General features: G+C 57.6%; 1 protein-coding gene across 5 annotated transcripts; it reads right to left on the reverse strand.

The window, feature by feature from the left end:
• Window positions 1–386: 386 nt before the first annotated feature.
• On the reverse strand, window positions 387–16651 carry EHMT2 (euchromatic histone lysine methyltransferase 2). Of its 5 annotated transcripts, XM_047795393.1 has the most exons (28): window positions 15803–16651; window positions 15090–15156; window positions 14776–14994; window positions 14421–14680; window positions 13544–13628; window positions 13406–13446; window positions 13096–13251; window positions 10947–11084; window positions 10714–10828; window positions 10450–10551; window positions 10081–10229; window positions 9842–9985; window positions 9521–9756; window positions 9259–9441; window positions 9054–9136; window positions 8465–8571; window positions 8243–8365; window positions 8055–8156; window positions 5985–6089; window positions 5746–5900; window positions 5488–5655; window positions 4396–4540; window positions 3951–4028; window positions 3477–3592; window positions 3286–3372; window positions 1539–1617; window positions 1238–1413; window positions 387–892 (listed from the first exon to the last, which is right to left on the reverse strand). In XM_047795393.1, the coding sequence occupies exons 1-28, from the start codon at window positions 16121–16123 to the stop codon at window positions 712–714; spliced, it is 3921 nt and encodes a 1306-aa protein (XP_047651349.1). In that variant the 5' UTR covers window positions 16124–16651; the 3' UTR covers window positions 387–711. The 5 variants fall into 5 exon arrangements, with proteins under 5 accessions (XP_047651349.1, XP_047651351.1, XP_047651346.1 ...); XM_047795395.1 differs by lacking the exon at window positions 10450–10551 and having other exon boundaries at window positions 15803–15865; XM_047795390.1 differs by having other exon boundaries at window positions 15090–15865.

Consider the following 16651-nt stretch of genomic DNA (forward strand, 5'->3'; position numbering starts at 1 on the left):
CCCACCCCTGCCTGTGGTCCCTGACACACTCTAGTTCCTCCTACTTGACTCTGAGCTGGAAGGCGAGCCTGGGATGGGGTCAGGTCAAGGCTACTTGCTCAGGCCTTAAGGACCACGACCTGAAGGACTCCCGCACGCTCTAAGAAAACCCTCCTCAATTTTGCCAACTTCCTCACTGGTTGTACACTCCCGCCCACACCCTCCCGCAAAAGATTAAGTGTCCAGATGAGATTTGGCCTTGACCAGAGAGGTCCTGCACCCGGTCACCCCCTGCCCCTCCCCCGGGCGGCTAGCCGCACCAGCCACACCAGGCACACCTGCCCGGCCTGCTTCCCATCCTCACCTGCCCCTCGCACCCACATTCCCTCTGGCTGCAACCCCTCGGCTTATTACAAACCCAACATTTATTGAGAACAAAGGAAACCAGTTAGCATAGGGCCCCAATTTCAATTCATCAAACTTCAGCTAAGGATGGGGAACAGGGGGGTGGCCAGCCCTGAAGTCACTCTCCCAGGGAGGAACCAGCTCTGGGAGAGAGGGGCTGTCAGACCTCCAGGGCCTGGCGGGGATCTCTGGCTGAGGAATGTGTGGAGGGGTGCAGGGACAGGAGACTGTGGCACCCCCAGGTGTGGGCTGTGGGCAGCAAGCGGCAGAGGTGGCTGCTGAGTTGGTGGCCATCCTGGGGTAGGGAGGGGTGTGTGTGGTCCACTCTCAGGGGTTGACGGGGGGCAAGGAGCTGAGCTCGGGCAGCAGCTCGGGGTGGGGGTCCAGGCGGGCCAGGCGGCTCTGCTCCAGGGCGATGGCCTCCGCTGAGTGCTTGCACTTCTCAGAGCCACACTGGCAGGTGAAATATTTGCTTTTGATGTCCCAGAAGCGGTCACCATAGTCAAACCTGTCAGGGGAGCACAGGCAGTCTGTGGGACCCAGACCCCCTCCGAAGCATCTGTCCCCATCTTCTGCTGGGCTCTGAGCCCTCCTACGCTCTCTGAGCCCTCCTATGCTCTCTGCACCTACAGCCCCAGCGCTGCCCAGAAGCTTGTTAGGAATGAGGACTCTTGGGCCTCATCCCAAACCTACTGACTCAAAACCTGTGCAGCCCAGGACTCTGTTTATGGCCTGTTTCAGAGAAGCTCTGCTCTAGTCCGCGCCTGAAGAGCAGGCACTCTCCAGCCTTCCCGCTCTAGTCCCGGGCCGGCTGCCCCTCCCACACCCATGGCCGCATCCCAGGCTGCCTCACCCCAGCTCCTCCCCGGTCCGGATGTCTCGTGAACTGAAGAAGGCAATGCGTGGAAATCGCAGGTCTTGGTGTAGCATGAAGACCCGGACGGGGATGATGTTGGGGTCACACAAGTGGTTGATGAAGCGGCTGATGTTGCCGTAGTAACGGGCATCGATGCAGTAGACTTCTCCATCCTGAGGGGAGGGCGGCAGTCAGCACATCCACCACCCACCACCCCTCGAGCCCACCGACGGCCCGAGGCCCCTTCCAGTTTCCATCTGCTGGCCGAGAGGAGGTGATGGAGGGGTCTCCCAGTCACCTTGTTGTCCAAGTCGAAGAGATAAGAATCATCCTCTCTCACGTCAGCCTCGGCATCAGAGATCAGCTCTCCCACATACCTGTGGGCAGGAGGTGGTGGTGCCGGGGTTGAGGAGGGGCTCCTGGGAACAGGCTCTGGGCTGTCTCACCTCACAACCCCACAACTCCTCTCCCGCTGCCTGTCAGCTGCCCCAGTCACTGTCCGTGAATCTCACAGATTAGCACGGCTGGGGCTCGGGTGGGCAAGGCACATGGGGTCCCGAGGACAGGGCACACTGTCTGGCGGGGGAGGCGTGGGAAGCCCCTATCCAGGCGGGGGATCAAGAGGAGGAACAAGGGACGCAGGCATGTGAGGGTACACACAGGACACACTCCTGCCAGCTGGGGTCCTCACCAGACAGCCAGGACAACAGGCAGGATGACAGACTGGGGCCAGGGCTGAGCTGGGGAAGCAGCAGTGGGTGCTAGAGGGAAGGGTTGCTGCGGCAAAGGGATCAGTGTCTGGGGGCGGCGGGGGCGGCCTGGGTGAGGAAATCTCTTCAGCTGGAGACACTGGAGGTTTGGAGACTAGGAGTCACCCCGCAGGCAGGGGTGGTTCCGGGCTGAGGGCTATTGGAAGGGACGGGTCCACAGAAATGTGAGGACCTGGGGGGCGGTGAGGAGCTGTGGAAAGCACAGTGAAGAGGAAGGATGGATGGATGGCAGGTAGGTGAGGACGGTGTCATGGGAGCCATCAGGGGTGGCAGATGGCAGGAGGAGGAGGAGCACTGAGACACATGGAGAGGCAGAGGGAAAGGGTAAAGGCGGATGTGGGCGGGAGTGAAGCCAAAATGCAGGCGAACATGGGAGTTCCCTGGTGGCCTAGTGGTTAAGGATCTGGTGTTGTGTTACTGCTGCAGCATGGGCGACGGCTGTGCTGTGGGTTTGATCCCTGAGTCTGGGAACTTCCACAAGCTGTGGGCACAGCAAGAGAAGGAAAAAAAAAAAAAGTAACGCAGGGTATAAATTAATGGTCTCTTACATAGGCAAATGGGGCTGAGCTGTTTTAAAAGCCAAAGAGGATCTACGTTCAATGTGAAGTCCATGGACTAAGAGCCAGAGGAAAGGGGGAGGTTACAGATGCTGAGAAGAGAAAGACCTGATGGATGGAGGGACCTGAGGCCTCCAAGGAGCTAGACAGAAAGGGAGCTATGACCACCTCCATTTTGCAGACAAGAAAAGTAAGGCTCAGAGAGGTTAAGAAACTTTGCCAAGGACACCTAGCGGCAGGGTGGGGCTTAAACCTAAGTCTGTCTGTCTCCAAAACTGGGGCTTTCCCCAGTTGGGAAGGGTAGGGGAGAGGGAGTGCGAGGCTCGGAGATACACCAAAGGGGAAGGCACAGGAGGGACGGCAGATGTAGGCACTGTAGTTGGGGCAGAGCGGAGGCGTGGGGACGGGGCAGCAGAAGAGGTGGGACCCATCAAGGAGAAGGGCAGGGAGTTCCCGCTGTGGCGCAGTAAGTTAAAATCCAACTGCAGTGGCTTGGGTGGCTGCAGAGGCTTGGGTTCAATTCTGGGTCGGGTGCAGTGGATTAAAGAATCCAGCACAGCTCCAGCTGCACATGTCACAGCTGGGGCTCAGATTCCTTTCCTTGTCCAGGAACTTCCATCTACAGCAAGTGCGGCCATAAAATAAAAAGTGTGGGGGGGGAGGCCCTGCACCCAGCTCCACCCTCCAGGAGCCAAAGCACCCCCTCCCCACCACTCACTCGCATATAAAAGTCCCCTGGGGAATGGTCTGCAGGGCGCGGACCCCCCAGCCCATCTTGGCTGTTCGGTAGAGCTGCAGTCGCACCCTGGGGATGGGAGAAAGGGTGACAGTGGGTGGAGTGACCCGGAAGCACCCCGAGGGAGGGACAGGAGGAACGGGCAGGGGGTGGGGCTACAGGAGGGGCCTCACTTGATGCCGCTCTGCACTACCCGATTCTTGCAGTTTCTCCAGCAGGAGCACGCCTGGTTACACTCAAAAATCAGCGGGGGCTCAATCTTGTTAAATTCCTGCAGCAGCCGCCCATCCTGGGGCCAAGGGAGGGGACAACAGCGGTCTCTGTGTGGTGCCCACCTCAACTGCCCAGGCTTCCTAAGATTTCACAGAAAACCCCACCAATCCAGGCACAGGGAAGCTGGGCGGGGGTGGGGAGGCCACACATGCTCTGACGTCACTGAACAGGAAACACACAACCATTGCCCTGGATTTGCATATACCTGGGCCAGGCCCGTTTCTGTCCCAGCAGCATCCTGGAAATCCCAGGTCTTGCCCTGCCCTCTCGGTCGCGTCCCGCACAGGTTAGGAGGTGAGGGTAAAGGTCCCAGGGAGTTGGGGGCGGGGGCAGCTCCTCCGAAGGAGGGGAGGAGCCGGGGCGAGGGCACGTACCTTGTCATACCAGCAGCGGATGCTGAGCTGGCCGCACAGGCAGTTGGAGCTGGAGCAGTCATCCACACACGTGCAGTGCTGGGGTGGAAGGCAGGGTGAGTTCGTCCCCAGAACCCGCCTGGGCCCCTCAGCTTCCAGTGCTCCCTGCCCCCCAATGGCTGTGCTCTCTCTAGGGTCTGCATTGCAGGAGAGTGATGGCGGTGGGTCCGGGGTGAGGGGGAGTCAAGGTGTTGCCGATGGGGGTGTCTCCAGGGCTACCGTGTGCCCCGAGACACCTTCATGTGTCCTAGAAAAAGGACCCCTTCCCCGGGAGGATGCGAACCCTCGCTGGAGCTCCCATTCAGGCCCAACACCTTGGCCAGGAGCCCCTGGTGGCCCGCGCTGTGCCCAGGTGTACCCGGAGGCTCTGGCGTCCCTCTGGGAGGGCCCAGGGCCCCGAGCTCACCTGTAGGTGCGTGATGTTGCGGTCGATGTTCATGGTGGACGTCTCGCAGTTCTCCGAGATGTACTTGTAATCCTCGGGGCACGGCTCGCTGTCCACCCCGTTGACACAGGGAATGGGCACGTTCTCATAGCCCCGGGCCACGTCCCTGGCGAGAGGGGAGATGGGGCTGGGTGGCTAGAGCGAGGGGTGAGGGCTCCCAGAGGTGCCAGGAGAGGGCTGGGGGAGGGAAGAGCATGGTTCCAGGGGTTCGACAGGGTGTGGGGAGTAAGGTTCCCAGATAAAAATGCAGGACACTCAGTTAAATTTGAATTTCAGGTAAAGAAATAGTTTTTTCAGGATAGGCATGTCTCAAATACCACATGGGACACTTTTTTTTTTCCCCCTTCTTTTTACGGCCACAGCTGTGGCATATGGAGGTTCCCGGGCTAGGGGTCAAACTGGAACAGCAGCCACTGGCCTACACCACAGCTACGCTGGATCTGAGGCACATCTGCGACCTAACACCACTGCTCAAGGCAACACCAGATCCTTAACCCACTGAGTGAGGTCAGGGATGGAACCCGGATCCTCATGGACACTATGTGGGGCTCTTTACCCATTGAGCCACAATGGGAATTCCTACATGGGACACTTTCAACCTATGTGTTTTTCATCTGAAATTCTTCTTTTTGTTTGTTTTTGTTTTTTGTTTTTTTAGGGCTGCACCCATGGCATATGGAGGTTCCCAGGCTAGGGGTGGAACTGGAGCTGTAGCTGCCAGCCTACACCACAACCACAACAACGTGGGATCCAAGCCGAGTCTTCGATCTACACCACAGCTCATTCCAATGCCGGATCCTTAAGCCACTGAGCGAGGCCAGGGATTGAACCCGAGTCCTCATGGATACTAGATGGTTTTGTTAACCACTGAGCCACAATGGGAACTCCTCATCTGAGATTCTGACTTAACTGGACATTCTTTTATTTGCTGTATCTGGTGGCATGCGTGCGTGCGTGCGTTTGTGTGTGTGTGTGTGTGTGTGATGTTTCTGGGGACTCAGTGGGGCCTGGGGAGGGGTGGCGGTGACTCTGGGGCAGAAAGCGCAGGCTCACCGGCAGATGATCTTCTCGGTGCGGATGGCCCGGTTTCCCACCCCGAGCCGAAGCTTGCGGTTGAGCTGGAGTGCAAACCACACGTCGGAGCGCTCAGGGGTCAGGTCCCACGCCGTGTCCCCCTCCTTGTTCCGCAGCTCGGGGTTGGCCCCTCGAGACAGGAACAACCTAGACGTGGACAGGAAGCCCGTGGGGTTGGGGCCCTGAGAGGTGGCAGGGGGTGTCCAGGTCTGGGGGGAGCGGGGAGGGGGGCCCCACAGCACGCAGTCGTGGTAGCTCTCCCGGGCTGCGATGTGCAGCGGCGTGTCCCCGTGGTAGTTGACAGCATGGAGGTCGCAGCGGGCGTTCAGGAGGACCTCGGCGATGGCGGCGCTGCCGGTGAAGGAGGCCCAGTGCAGGCAGATGTTCTCCTCCTGGGGGGAAGGTGGGGGCAGGCAGTGAGACCTGGAACCCCATCCTGCGCCCTGCTCCCCCATCCCGACCGTACTCTCACTCACGTTGTCTGTGAGGGTGACGTCGGCGCCCCGCGTCAGCAGCATGCGGATCACCTCGATGTGCTTGTGCTCTGCAGCCCAGATGATGGGCGTCCAGCCCCCGCTGTCCTGTGGGAGCGGATGTGGGGAAGGAGGCAGGTGGAGAGGCAGCCCCAGCCCTGCCCATCTGAGCAGCGTGCAGGCGAGAGCACGGGCTCCGCAGCTAGACTCGGGCTCAGAGTCCTGCTTCCACCAATCACAGGCTGCAGGACCCTGGGCAAGTCTCTGGGGCTGTTTCCTCATTTACAACATGGGACTAGTAGTGTCTACCACTCACAGCTGTGAAATAATTTTTCTTTCTAAAAAAATACATCTTGGAGTTCCCGTTGTGGCTCAGCACTTAAGGAGCCTGACTACTATCCAGGAGGACGTGGGTTTGATCCCTGGCTTCACTCAGTGGGTTAAGGATCCAGCGTTGCTGTGAGCTGTGGTGTGGGTCGCAGATGTGGCTAGGATCCTGAGTTGCTTTGGCTGTGGTGTAGGCCGGCTATAAGCTCTGATTTGACCCCTAGCATGGGAACCTCCATATGCCACAGGTGCGGCCCTAAAAGACAATAAAATAAAATAAAATAAATTAAAAAATACATCTTTACCAAGAAATAGCAACAACAACAACAACAACAACAATAACAACAATAAAAAAAAAAAAAAAAAAGGAGTTCCCGCCGTGGCGCAGTGGTTAACGAATCCGACTAGGAACCATGAGGTTGCGGGTTCGGTCCCTGCCCTTGCTCAGTGGGTTGACGATCCGGCGTTGCCGTGAGCTGTGGTGTAGGTTGCAGACGCGGCTCGGATCCCGCGTTGCTGTGGCTCTGGCGTAGGCCGGTGGCTACAGCTCCGATTGGACCCCTAGCCTGGGAACCTCCATATGCCTCGGGAGCGGCCCAAGAAATAGCAACAACAACAACAACAATAACAACAACAAAAAAGACAAAAAAAAAAATACATCTTTACTAGGTCTGCCCACTGACCATCTCTAGGTAGACAAATCATAGTCTCTAAAAAACATTTCCACTTATTTATTTATGATTTATCTACTGCTCTTTAGGGCCGCACCCATCGTGGCAAATGCAAGTTCCCAAACTAGGGGTTGAATCGGAGATACAGCTGCTGGCCTACACCATAGCCAGAGCAACACGGGATCCATGCCACCATCTGCAACCTACACCACAGCTCTCAGCAATATCAGATCCCCGACAGCACTGAGCAAGGCCAGGGATGGAACCCGCATCCTCACGGATACCAGTTGGATTCGTTTCCGCCACACCACAATAGGAACTCCTCCCATTTATTTTTAATTAATTAATTAGGTCTCACCCAAGGCATGCATAAGTTCCAGGGCTGGGAATTAATCCCCACACCACAACAATGACAACACTGGATCCTTAACCCCTAGGCCACTAGGGAACTCCAAAATATTTCCCATTTAAAGGAACCAGAGTTTCTTAGAGAAACGGTAGATTCTGAATCTAGGGCAGAATAGGTGCTGACAAGGGAGCCCTTGAAGGCTGCCGGGTCATATTCAAAAGCCACAGGTGCCTACTTTGAGGGGCTTCTCCTGGACAGAGAATGGAAAAATTCACAGATAAAGAAAAATGACCTAAGAGTTCCATGGTGGCCTAGCAGATCTGGTGGTGTCACTGCTGTGTGGCTCTGGTTACTGTGGGGGCACAGGTTTGATCCCTGGCCCCAGAACTTCCGCATGCCATAGGTGTGGCCAAAAGAAAAAAAATTAAAAAAAGGAAGAATAATAAAACACATCCAACATGTGAAAAACAAGAGTTAATAATAAGGAAATCTCATTGGACAGTTGCAGAGATGAAGGCAGTGACTCATTTTGAACATGGATAAAGATAAAGAAAAAACAGAAAAGAGTGATGAGAAATACAAATGAAGGGGGACAGGAGGTGGGGGCAGACTGGAACAGGGTGAAATGCAGGGGAAGGGCCAGAGGTCAGACCCAGGCCAAAGGGGTCCTGGCCCGAGGCTGAGCCAAGGACTGTAGGAGGCTTGGCGGGAAGTCAGGCCGCTAACCTGGGCGTTGACGTCCACCTGACCCGTGCTGAGCAGCAGGCTCACCATCTCCAGATTCCCAATTTTGGCTGCGTGGTGGAGGCAGGTGGAGCCGTCTTCCTCCTGAGGAAGATGTGGGCAGATGAGCCCTCTGGCTGGCACCTCAAACCTGGTCCCTGAGCTGGGCCCCGGCCGGCCGGGCCGCACACCTTGCTGTAGACGCAGCCGCCGCGCTGCACCATGTAACGAGCCACCTCCAGGTGGTTGTTCACCACGGCCTCCATCAGCGGCGTCCGCTGCTGCTTGTCCACTGCGTTGATGTTGGCTCCAGCCTGCAAGGAGGGGGCACGTGGGCTGGCACCAGGGAGGGGCTGGCCAGGGGAGGGGATTCAAGACGCAGTCCGTGAGGCAGAGGGCCCGGGCACGCTGACCTGCAGCAGCACGTGGCAGATCTCCACTGAGCCCTTCTGGGCGGCCGCGTGCAGGGGCGTGCGCTTGCTCTGCTGGTCGCTCTGGAAGTTGGGGTCCAGGTTGTCCACTGCAGGGAGCGCCCACCACACCGGGAGGGAGGGACAAGCGGTAAGCGAGCTCAGGGGCCAGGGACTCCTCCTCCAGGAAGGCTTCTCAGGGCCCCAGCCTGGGGGAGGCCCCTCTTGGGCCTCCCTGGTGCTCGCCTCCACCTCAGCACTTATCAGAGATGAGAGGTTAAGAGCCCCACCCCTGGGCCTTAGTGCCGCTGCGCACTGGGTGAGGCAGTCAACCTCTCTGGGCCTCCAGTGGGAAAACTGAAGTCAGCGAACCACCGCCAACACTCAGAAAAGGACCTAGAGCCTCGGCATCCCTTGCCACCACAGTCCCCATCACCATGGGTTATCTGTGTCTGTGTCCCCCATCATGCCAAGTCCCTCGGGGCAAGGATGATGTATGTCACTGCCTCGCTCCCCCGACCCCGAGCCTGGTGTCTGACATATGACGGGTGCTCAAGCAAGGTTTGCTTGAACGAATGAGCAAAATACTCACACAGCATCAGGATCACCTTCTGCAGCTCACCCTGCTTCACTGACAGGTACAGCTGCCGGGGGTGGAAACGGAGTTTCTTCCGCCTGCCGAAGTGAGGGAGAGAGAGGGGTGGGCTCCTCAAGATTCGAGCATCAGCCCCGGCACCTGCACGTCCACCTTTCAGCCCCAGTCCTAGTTGCTGTGCCCGACAGCGACCCCTACTCACCTCTCTGACTCCTGGATGACCAGCGCCTTCTCCAGGGCCTCCCGGCCTGGCCCAGGCGGCAGCCCCACAGCTGAGAGGCAGCCTCCACTGGGCAGGGTGAGGGAGGGCCCCGAGCTGTCGATGGTGTCAGCCAGGGGGTCGCAGGGGGGCCGCCGGGGCTCCCCGTGACCTCGCATCCGGGCGCTGTGGGAGAAGGTGCGGATGTCTAGGGGAGACCGGGACGGGGCGGGGAACGGGAACAAGGGAAGGGCGAGGCCAGTACCTGGGCTGGGAAGTGTCCGCTCTCCCGGGGGCATCCTGGGCCAGGGGTGGGGGGGCGGGGGCTGCAGTGCCCGCTGGTGGGGTCACCCCATCCCCCCGGGGGATGGTCACCTCTTGGGCCTCAGATGCGTCCTCCCCACAGTGGGGACAGAAGACCATCCCGTTGAGCTGGGACACGCAGGCCTTGTGGAAGCGGTGGGCCACTCGGAAGTCGGGGTGGCACTCCAGAAAGGTGCCCTGGGGGCAGGGGAACAATGCGGTCAGGCCCCTGGAGCCCCGCCTCCGTGGGGCATACCGCCCACCTGCCCCACGGGTGACTCACCGCCGTACAGAAGTAGCCACAGCCTGGGCAGCAGTGGTGTTTGACCATGCGGGCGCGGTGGGTCTCACAGAGCACCATCAGGGCCACGCGGCTCGACGGTCTCATGGTCTCCCGCTTGAGGATCGCGGCGTTGCAGCCCGATAGCTATGGGCAGTGAGGCCGGGTGAGAAGAGGTGAGGCTGGGGGTTGGGGGCTGGGGCTGAACCCCGGGCATCTCGCCTAGCAGCCCCCAGGCCCACCTCTCCATCCACACTCTCCGTGGCCATGCACTTGTGCCCCGCTCTCTCACTGATGCGGTCTATCTTGGGTGCCTCCATGCGGCAGCTGCAGAGGGGCAACTCCTCAAACCCTCGCTCTGTCTCCAGGGAGGATGTGTCATTGGACACGCCTTGGATGGAGGAAAAAAGGAGCTGGGGGAGGCCCGGCCCCTCACCCACCGGGACCCCTCAGGGGGCCTCTTACCCCTGCCCTGACTTTCCCTCCATGCTCCAGAACCCCCGAAGTCTGGCCATGGACACCCCGGCTCCAGCGGGGTTCCCCTCCTCCCCATTCCCTCCTGCCCTGAGGGCGCCCCCTAGTGGCTCCCTATCCCGGCAATTGGCAATTACCAGCGTGGTTGGGAGAGAGGGTCCCCTCGCTGGGCAGCTCCAGGGACCCCAGAGGGACCTCCATGTACTCACTGGGGCCTGAGGAGCCCACACCATTCACTCCTGACACAGAGACAGAGAGAGTGAGAGTGCGAGCTCACAGGTGCCTGGACGCGTGGGTACATGCGGGCGTGCATGCTGAGCGTGTGTGTGCGTGCATGCACGCTCTCTGCGGGCCGGGAAGGGGCTGGAGGAGGGGACCCCAAAGCAGAGGAGCCTCCTCACCTCGTGGCTCCTTGGCCCTCGGAGGCTCCCGCTTCCGCCGTTTCCGTGACGGCTTCACCCACGGACTGTCCTTCCGCCACTTCTTCTTGGCTTTGCGCCGGCCGCTGGAACCGCTCTGGGGAGGAGGCAGAGCGTCAGAGAGCCCGGCCCCCAGCCCGCAGCCCCGTCCTCTGAGGACTCAGAGCCGAGGTCGGCAGCCCCGGCTCCACCGTACACCAGCCTCCAGCTCCTACCCTGTCCGACTGATTCCCTGACTCTTCATCTTCCTCCTCCTCCTCCTCTTCTTCCTCCTCCTCCTCCTCTTCCTCCTCTTCCTCCTCCTCTTCTTCTTCCTCCTCACTCAGCTGTTCAGCCAGAGCTTCAACCTCAGACTGGAAGAGAGGCAAAGCAGGGCTGAACAAAGAGTGACCTCCCCAGGCCGCAGCCCTCTCCTGGGAGGGACTTGGGAGAGAGGCAGAGCGGGCCTTGGCTGACCCCCAGGACTCAGAAGGAGGGGGTATCGATAAAACGACGCCCCAAGAATGGCTTCCTGGAGGAGGTGAGTGTGGGTAGGAAAGGAAGAAAAAGGCTGAATAAAGGGAGAAGGTATCAAACACTATACAGTAATGACAAATAAGGTACTGCGGTGACATGCAACACATGCCTTAGTAACAAACACAACATTAAGCAGGGGAAAAAAAAAGTACGTTCCAAACAACAAATGGATAATACACTCTTTCTAAAAACGTTCATGAATAGGCAAGACTGAAAACACTAGATGAAAACCCAATTAGAAACTCTTTATCAATCAAGTCAGACTGACATCATCTGAATCCACTGATCGCTCTTAATGTCACTACTAAAAAACCCAATGTTCCACACCTGGTGTGAGGCAACAGGAGGCACCTGCACCAACTAGCAAGTTGAAAAAAAAAAAAAAGAAAAAAAGAAAGGGCATCTGAAGCTGATCACAGGTCTAGCTGTTTGTAAGAAATCAACAGAGGGAGTTCCAGTTGTGGCTCAGTGGTTAACGAATCCGACTAGGAACCATGAGGTTGCAGGTTTGGTCCCTGCCCTTGCTCAGTGGGTTAACCATCCGGGTTGCCGTGAGCTGTGGTGTAGGTTGCAGACGTGGCTCGGATCCCGTGTTGCTGTGGCTCTGGCATAGGCCGGTGGCTACAGCTCCGATTTGACCCCTAGCCGGAGAACCTCCATATGCCGAGGGAGCAGCCCAAGAAATGGCAAAAAGACAAAAAAAAAAAAGAAATAGTTAGCAGAGTCACGTGTCAACCCTCGCCCAATCAGCCAGCTCCTAAATGAGCAGAACTCAGTTTCTTCAAACAAATAAATAGAAAAAAAATTTTTTTTTTTTTTTTTACTTTTAGGGCCACACTTATGGCACCACCTTTTTTTTTTTTTTTGGAAAGAAAGGAACCTATACGTAAAGAGAGAACTAAAACAAAGCGTGGACCTCATGTGAATGTTGACAAACAAAAATCCCATTTATGAAATAGATGAAAAAAATGCGAAGACTGACTAGTAGCAAGATATTAAGGAATCATTTGTAAATTTTTTTTTGGTGTGAAAAGGGTAATGCAGGGATGTTTTTTTAAAAAAAGCTCTAATGTTTAGAAATACATATGGAAACATATTTCTTTTTTTTCCGTCTTTTTTAGGGTCGCACCCACAGCATATGGAGCTTCCCAGGCTAGGGGTCCAATTGGAGCTGTAGTGCTATGCCACCTACACCACAGCTCTCTGCATCGCCGGATCCTTAACCCACTGAGCGAGGCCAGGGATCGAACCCTCGCCCTCATGGATGCTAGTTGGGTTTGTTAACTGCTAAGCCATGATGGGAACTCCCGGAAATATTTCCAGATACAATGATATGGTGTCTTGGATCTGCTCTGAAACAATCCAGCAGATGTGTGTGTTGGAAGAGGAATGGATGATTCAAGACTGGCTGTGTATCGATAATCCTTGAAGCTGGGTGATGGCTACTGGGGCGGGGTGGGCTCCCTATTCTATTCTTTTGTGTGTATCTGCAAGTTGCCATGACAAAACAAACAAAAAGCAAAACAAGCCAGATGAAGCATTATGTCGCATAGCCAAACACACATGTGAAATAAAACCAAACAAGGAGCAAAGGAATAAACAAGCAAACGAAGGACAAATAAACCATAAATGGGATGTTAAACCCAAAGACTGAGGCGGTGACTTTCACTGGAGAGGAGCAAGCGGATGGATGCAGCATAGAGCACGCACTGGAATAAATTCTAGATATTTTGGGGCGGTGAATTAGCGGGTGTTCAGAAAAAGAAAGAAAAAAAAGGGGCAGGAAAGATTGAAGAGAGGGCCCTGGATGTGGGGGAGCGTGGGCGGGAGGGCGGTCAGCTCCCTCACCTTGCTGTCCGAGTCCACTCGCTCATCCACAGAGTAGGAATCGTAGTAGAGGCTGAAGTCATCCCCCACCACCGTCTCCCACTCCTCCAGGGACCCGGGGTCGCCCTTCTCCAGGGACACATCTCCTGAACCCCGTGCAGAACCCAACTCCTCCGACTAGAAAAAGGTTAAAAAAAAAAAAAAATTGAAGCTGCTGGCACTTCCTCACAACCCCATCTTCCTCCAGGGTGAGATGGAGCCCTAGCTCCGGGGCTCCCTGGGCAGCCCCCCCCCAATGGAGAGGCCCTGTTCTCTGCCTCTCCTGGCTCACCAGGCCACCTCCTGAATTCAGCTTCCTCCTTTTGGCCACGTCTGGAAGGAGAGAGGGAAAGGAGTGAGGCCTGTACTCGAAACCCTTTGGACAGGCCAAAGCGAGCTGCAGGCGGGTGGGGGTGGGGGTGGGACTGACCTGAGGTCACCTTCCCCAGCGAGTGCACGTCATCGCTCATGCGGAAATGCTGCACCTCAGGGGGCCGCTTCTCAGGGACTGGGGGCTGGGGGCCAAGAGGGAGGACACTTAGGGTCAGGGAGCATCTATGGTTCCCTGTGGATTAGCGTAGCACCCCAGGTTTGGGGGGTGGGGTGGGTGGTGAGCCACACCTTCAAACCTGCCACCCAAGCTCCAGTGGCAAGAACAAGAATTGCCAAGCACATCCCACATGGAACACTCAGTTAATTCTTCGAGCACTCAGAAGCAGGCCCTTTCTCCCCACTTTCCAGATGAGAAAACAAAAGGCCTTGACCAAAGCTACCTAAACCATGCCCAGAACATGATACCAAGAGCCCTAAAAACATCATCATAAAGCTTCTGAGATTCTAGGGCCCTTGTCATTTCCTTCCTCTATCACTTCTGTGGCCTTCAGCTCCCTCCCTATAGAGATGCACAGTAAAACCTTTAAAACAGCAGGGACAGTTTGAAAGAAGAGAGGGAGGCGTTCCCGTGGGACTTTTGCTTGGAGGTAGAAAGTAAAAGTGGTTTGAAGTTTCTTTAGATAGTCATTATCATAAGAGTAATTAAGACATTAACTACCTAATTAAGGCTTTAACATCTGCATCTTCTACACCCGCCCTCCAGAATGTAAACCTGGAGAAGACAGAAACCTGTCTGTTCACAGATGAAGCCTTAGTCCAGAATTTGACACACAGTAGCCTCTTGGTAAACATGTGAAGCCGTGATTGGATAAGAAAAGGTCTGAAGCCAAACTGTGAAAATGCAGCTCACAGGATCCTTATATTGATTACCTTGTCTCTCCCACCCCATCCCCACCCCTCCTCCTAAGCCTCACCTGTCCGTTTCCGGGTTTGGACATGGTCTTCCTGGCTCGATGGACCTTGGGCTGCCCCTCTGGGCTGGCCGTGGCTGGAGGGGGTTCAGGTATTGCTGCTGCTGCTGCTGCCCCCTGGGCCCCCGGCATACTCAGTAGCCTCATAGCCAAACTCTGGACTGATGGGGGTGATTTTCCAGCCCCAGTCATTGACATTTTGGCTCGGCTGGGACAGGAACCCCCCTTGCTAGGGGAAGACGGGAATGACTTTGTGGCATGGCCTGGAAGACAGACAGGCAGGCAGGAAGTAACATAAGAGGGAAGGCAGAACCTGAGGATACCTCACCTCACCCCCCTAGACTCCCTGGCCTCTCACCCAGCAGGATGCGTCCCCCATGGAGGTCCCCATCTCCCTCGAGATTCTCGGGTTCATCCCCAATGAGAGGTGTGGCCCCTATAGGAGTGTCAGCTCCCTCATCGCCGACGGTGACTGTGACAGAGGCTGGGGATGAGGGGCCAGCAGGTTCCAGGGAGTCAGGGTTGGCCTTGGGGAGGGCCTCCTCACTACGAGGGGTGTCCCCCAAAGAGCCATGAACTGTAAAGGAAAAAAAAAGTTCGGGCCAAGGGCTCAGGAGATCCCGTGTTGGGGGAGGTGAAAATCTTAACTGGGCCCGTTTCTGCCGTACTCACCTCTCTCGGTAGCTCCTCTGGGCTCCTTCTCCAGCACCAGCGCCCCCATCTCAGCGGGGGCCTCCCCCTGGGAGGGGACACAAGGGATAGGAGGACTGGTCAGTCCGGTAGGAAGTTGGGGCGCCCAGGACGCTTGAGCCCTGGGAAGAGAGAGTAGGCTCCGGGGCCTACCTCTTCCTCTATGGGGGCCCCCCCTTCCGCGGCTTCGGCTGCCCGGAGGGGCCGCACGACCCCTCCCCCGGGCCCTCAGCAGCCCCCTCCCTCTGGGTAGACCCCGCATCTCAGGGGCCGAGAAGAGAGGAGGGGGAGGGGGCGGGGCCTCCGCGCCCCGGCCCCGCCCCCTCCTCCCGGCTGCACGCGCCGCTCCCCCTTTGTCCCCCAGGCCGCGGGGACCCCGGGCACCAACCCCTCCTGCGCCCGCTGCCCCCCAGCCCGGTGGACGGCCCCTCGTGCCCCTCGCGCGTGTTCCCGGGGCCCCGGCGCCCGCCGCCCACTCGGGGGCAGCCGGCGGCTGCATGCGCGCCTCCGTGCCCACTCCCCCCACCTCCCACCCCCTGGTCCCCTCATCCGCCCCCGGTGCTGGCCCTCCGGATTGCTGCAAGTCCCGCCCGGGCCCCCCGGCCCCGTTGCACCCCCGGAGCATTGCACGGGCGCGCGCTTCCCCCGGGCGCGCGCGCGGGCATGCACCCGCCTCTCCCCCTCCCCTTCCGCACCTCGGCGGCCGCCGCCGCTGCAGCTCCCGCCGCCGCCGCCATCGCCGCTTGCGCGGGGGGCCGAGCCGGCGCGCGGCCGCCCCGGGTCACGTGGGCGGGGGAGGGAGGGCTAGGAGGAGCCTTAAAGGAGCCACTACGCGCTTTCTGGCCATTCTCCCCGGAGAGCGGCCTCTGAAATGGCAGTGGCTGACCTAAGCTGGGGGCTGCCGGGGAAAATTCCTGCCATTCCTGGCCTCGGCTCAGCGGGGAACCGAAGGCGAGGCACGCCTGGGTCCAGGTGTGGCTTCTCCATCCCCGACCTGGTTTTAGGTAACAGAGCATCTGAGTCTCCCGGCTCCTGGCAGTGGCTGTATTTTCAATCCCACCCGCGTGTGCTTTTCCCGCTTCTGGTTGCTTTCTAGTTTCTAGGTCACTAGATAGAAGGCTCGGCCTCAGTTTTGGCCTCGCTTCTCTAACAAGCAAGAAGGGGGCGATGGGGACGCGCGAAGGACACCTGAAGGTCTCCTCTTGGCTGGTTCTAGCATACTGCTTTAATGTCCCCTGGAGCAGCGACCCCCTCTTGAAAACCTGGGGCTAAATGTCTCCTCTGTTTATGCCAGACATGTTAGGCCACCACATGCACTAGGGATTCAGGTAAGCCTCCAGAGTTGCGGGAGTCATTGCCGTCTGTTTAACAAGCATATCCAGGCAGGTATTGCGTGGGTCATAGCCCAGTCAACAGTACTAAGACATACAACTTTGATGGGTGTATTTAGCGTACCATCTCTTTAGATACTACATTATGGTCAAATTTTGGAAAATATCTGTATTTCACATGCAGTATTTGACTCAGGTAGGTGGTTGGGACAT

This window comes from Phacochoerus africanus, chromosome 9 (genome assembly GCF_016906955.1).
Source record: "Phacochoerus africanus isolate WHEZ1 chromosome 9, ROS_Pafr_v1, whole genome shotgun sequence".
In the NCBI taxonomy this organism is placed as follows: domain Eukaryota; kingdom Metazoa; phylum Chordata; class Mammalia; order Artiodactyla; family Suidae; genus Phacochoerus; species Phacochoerus africanus.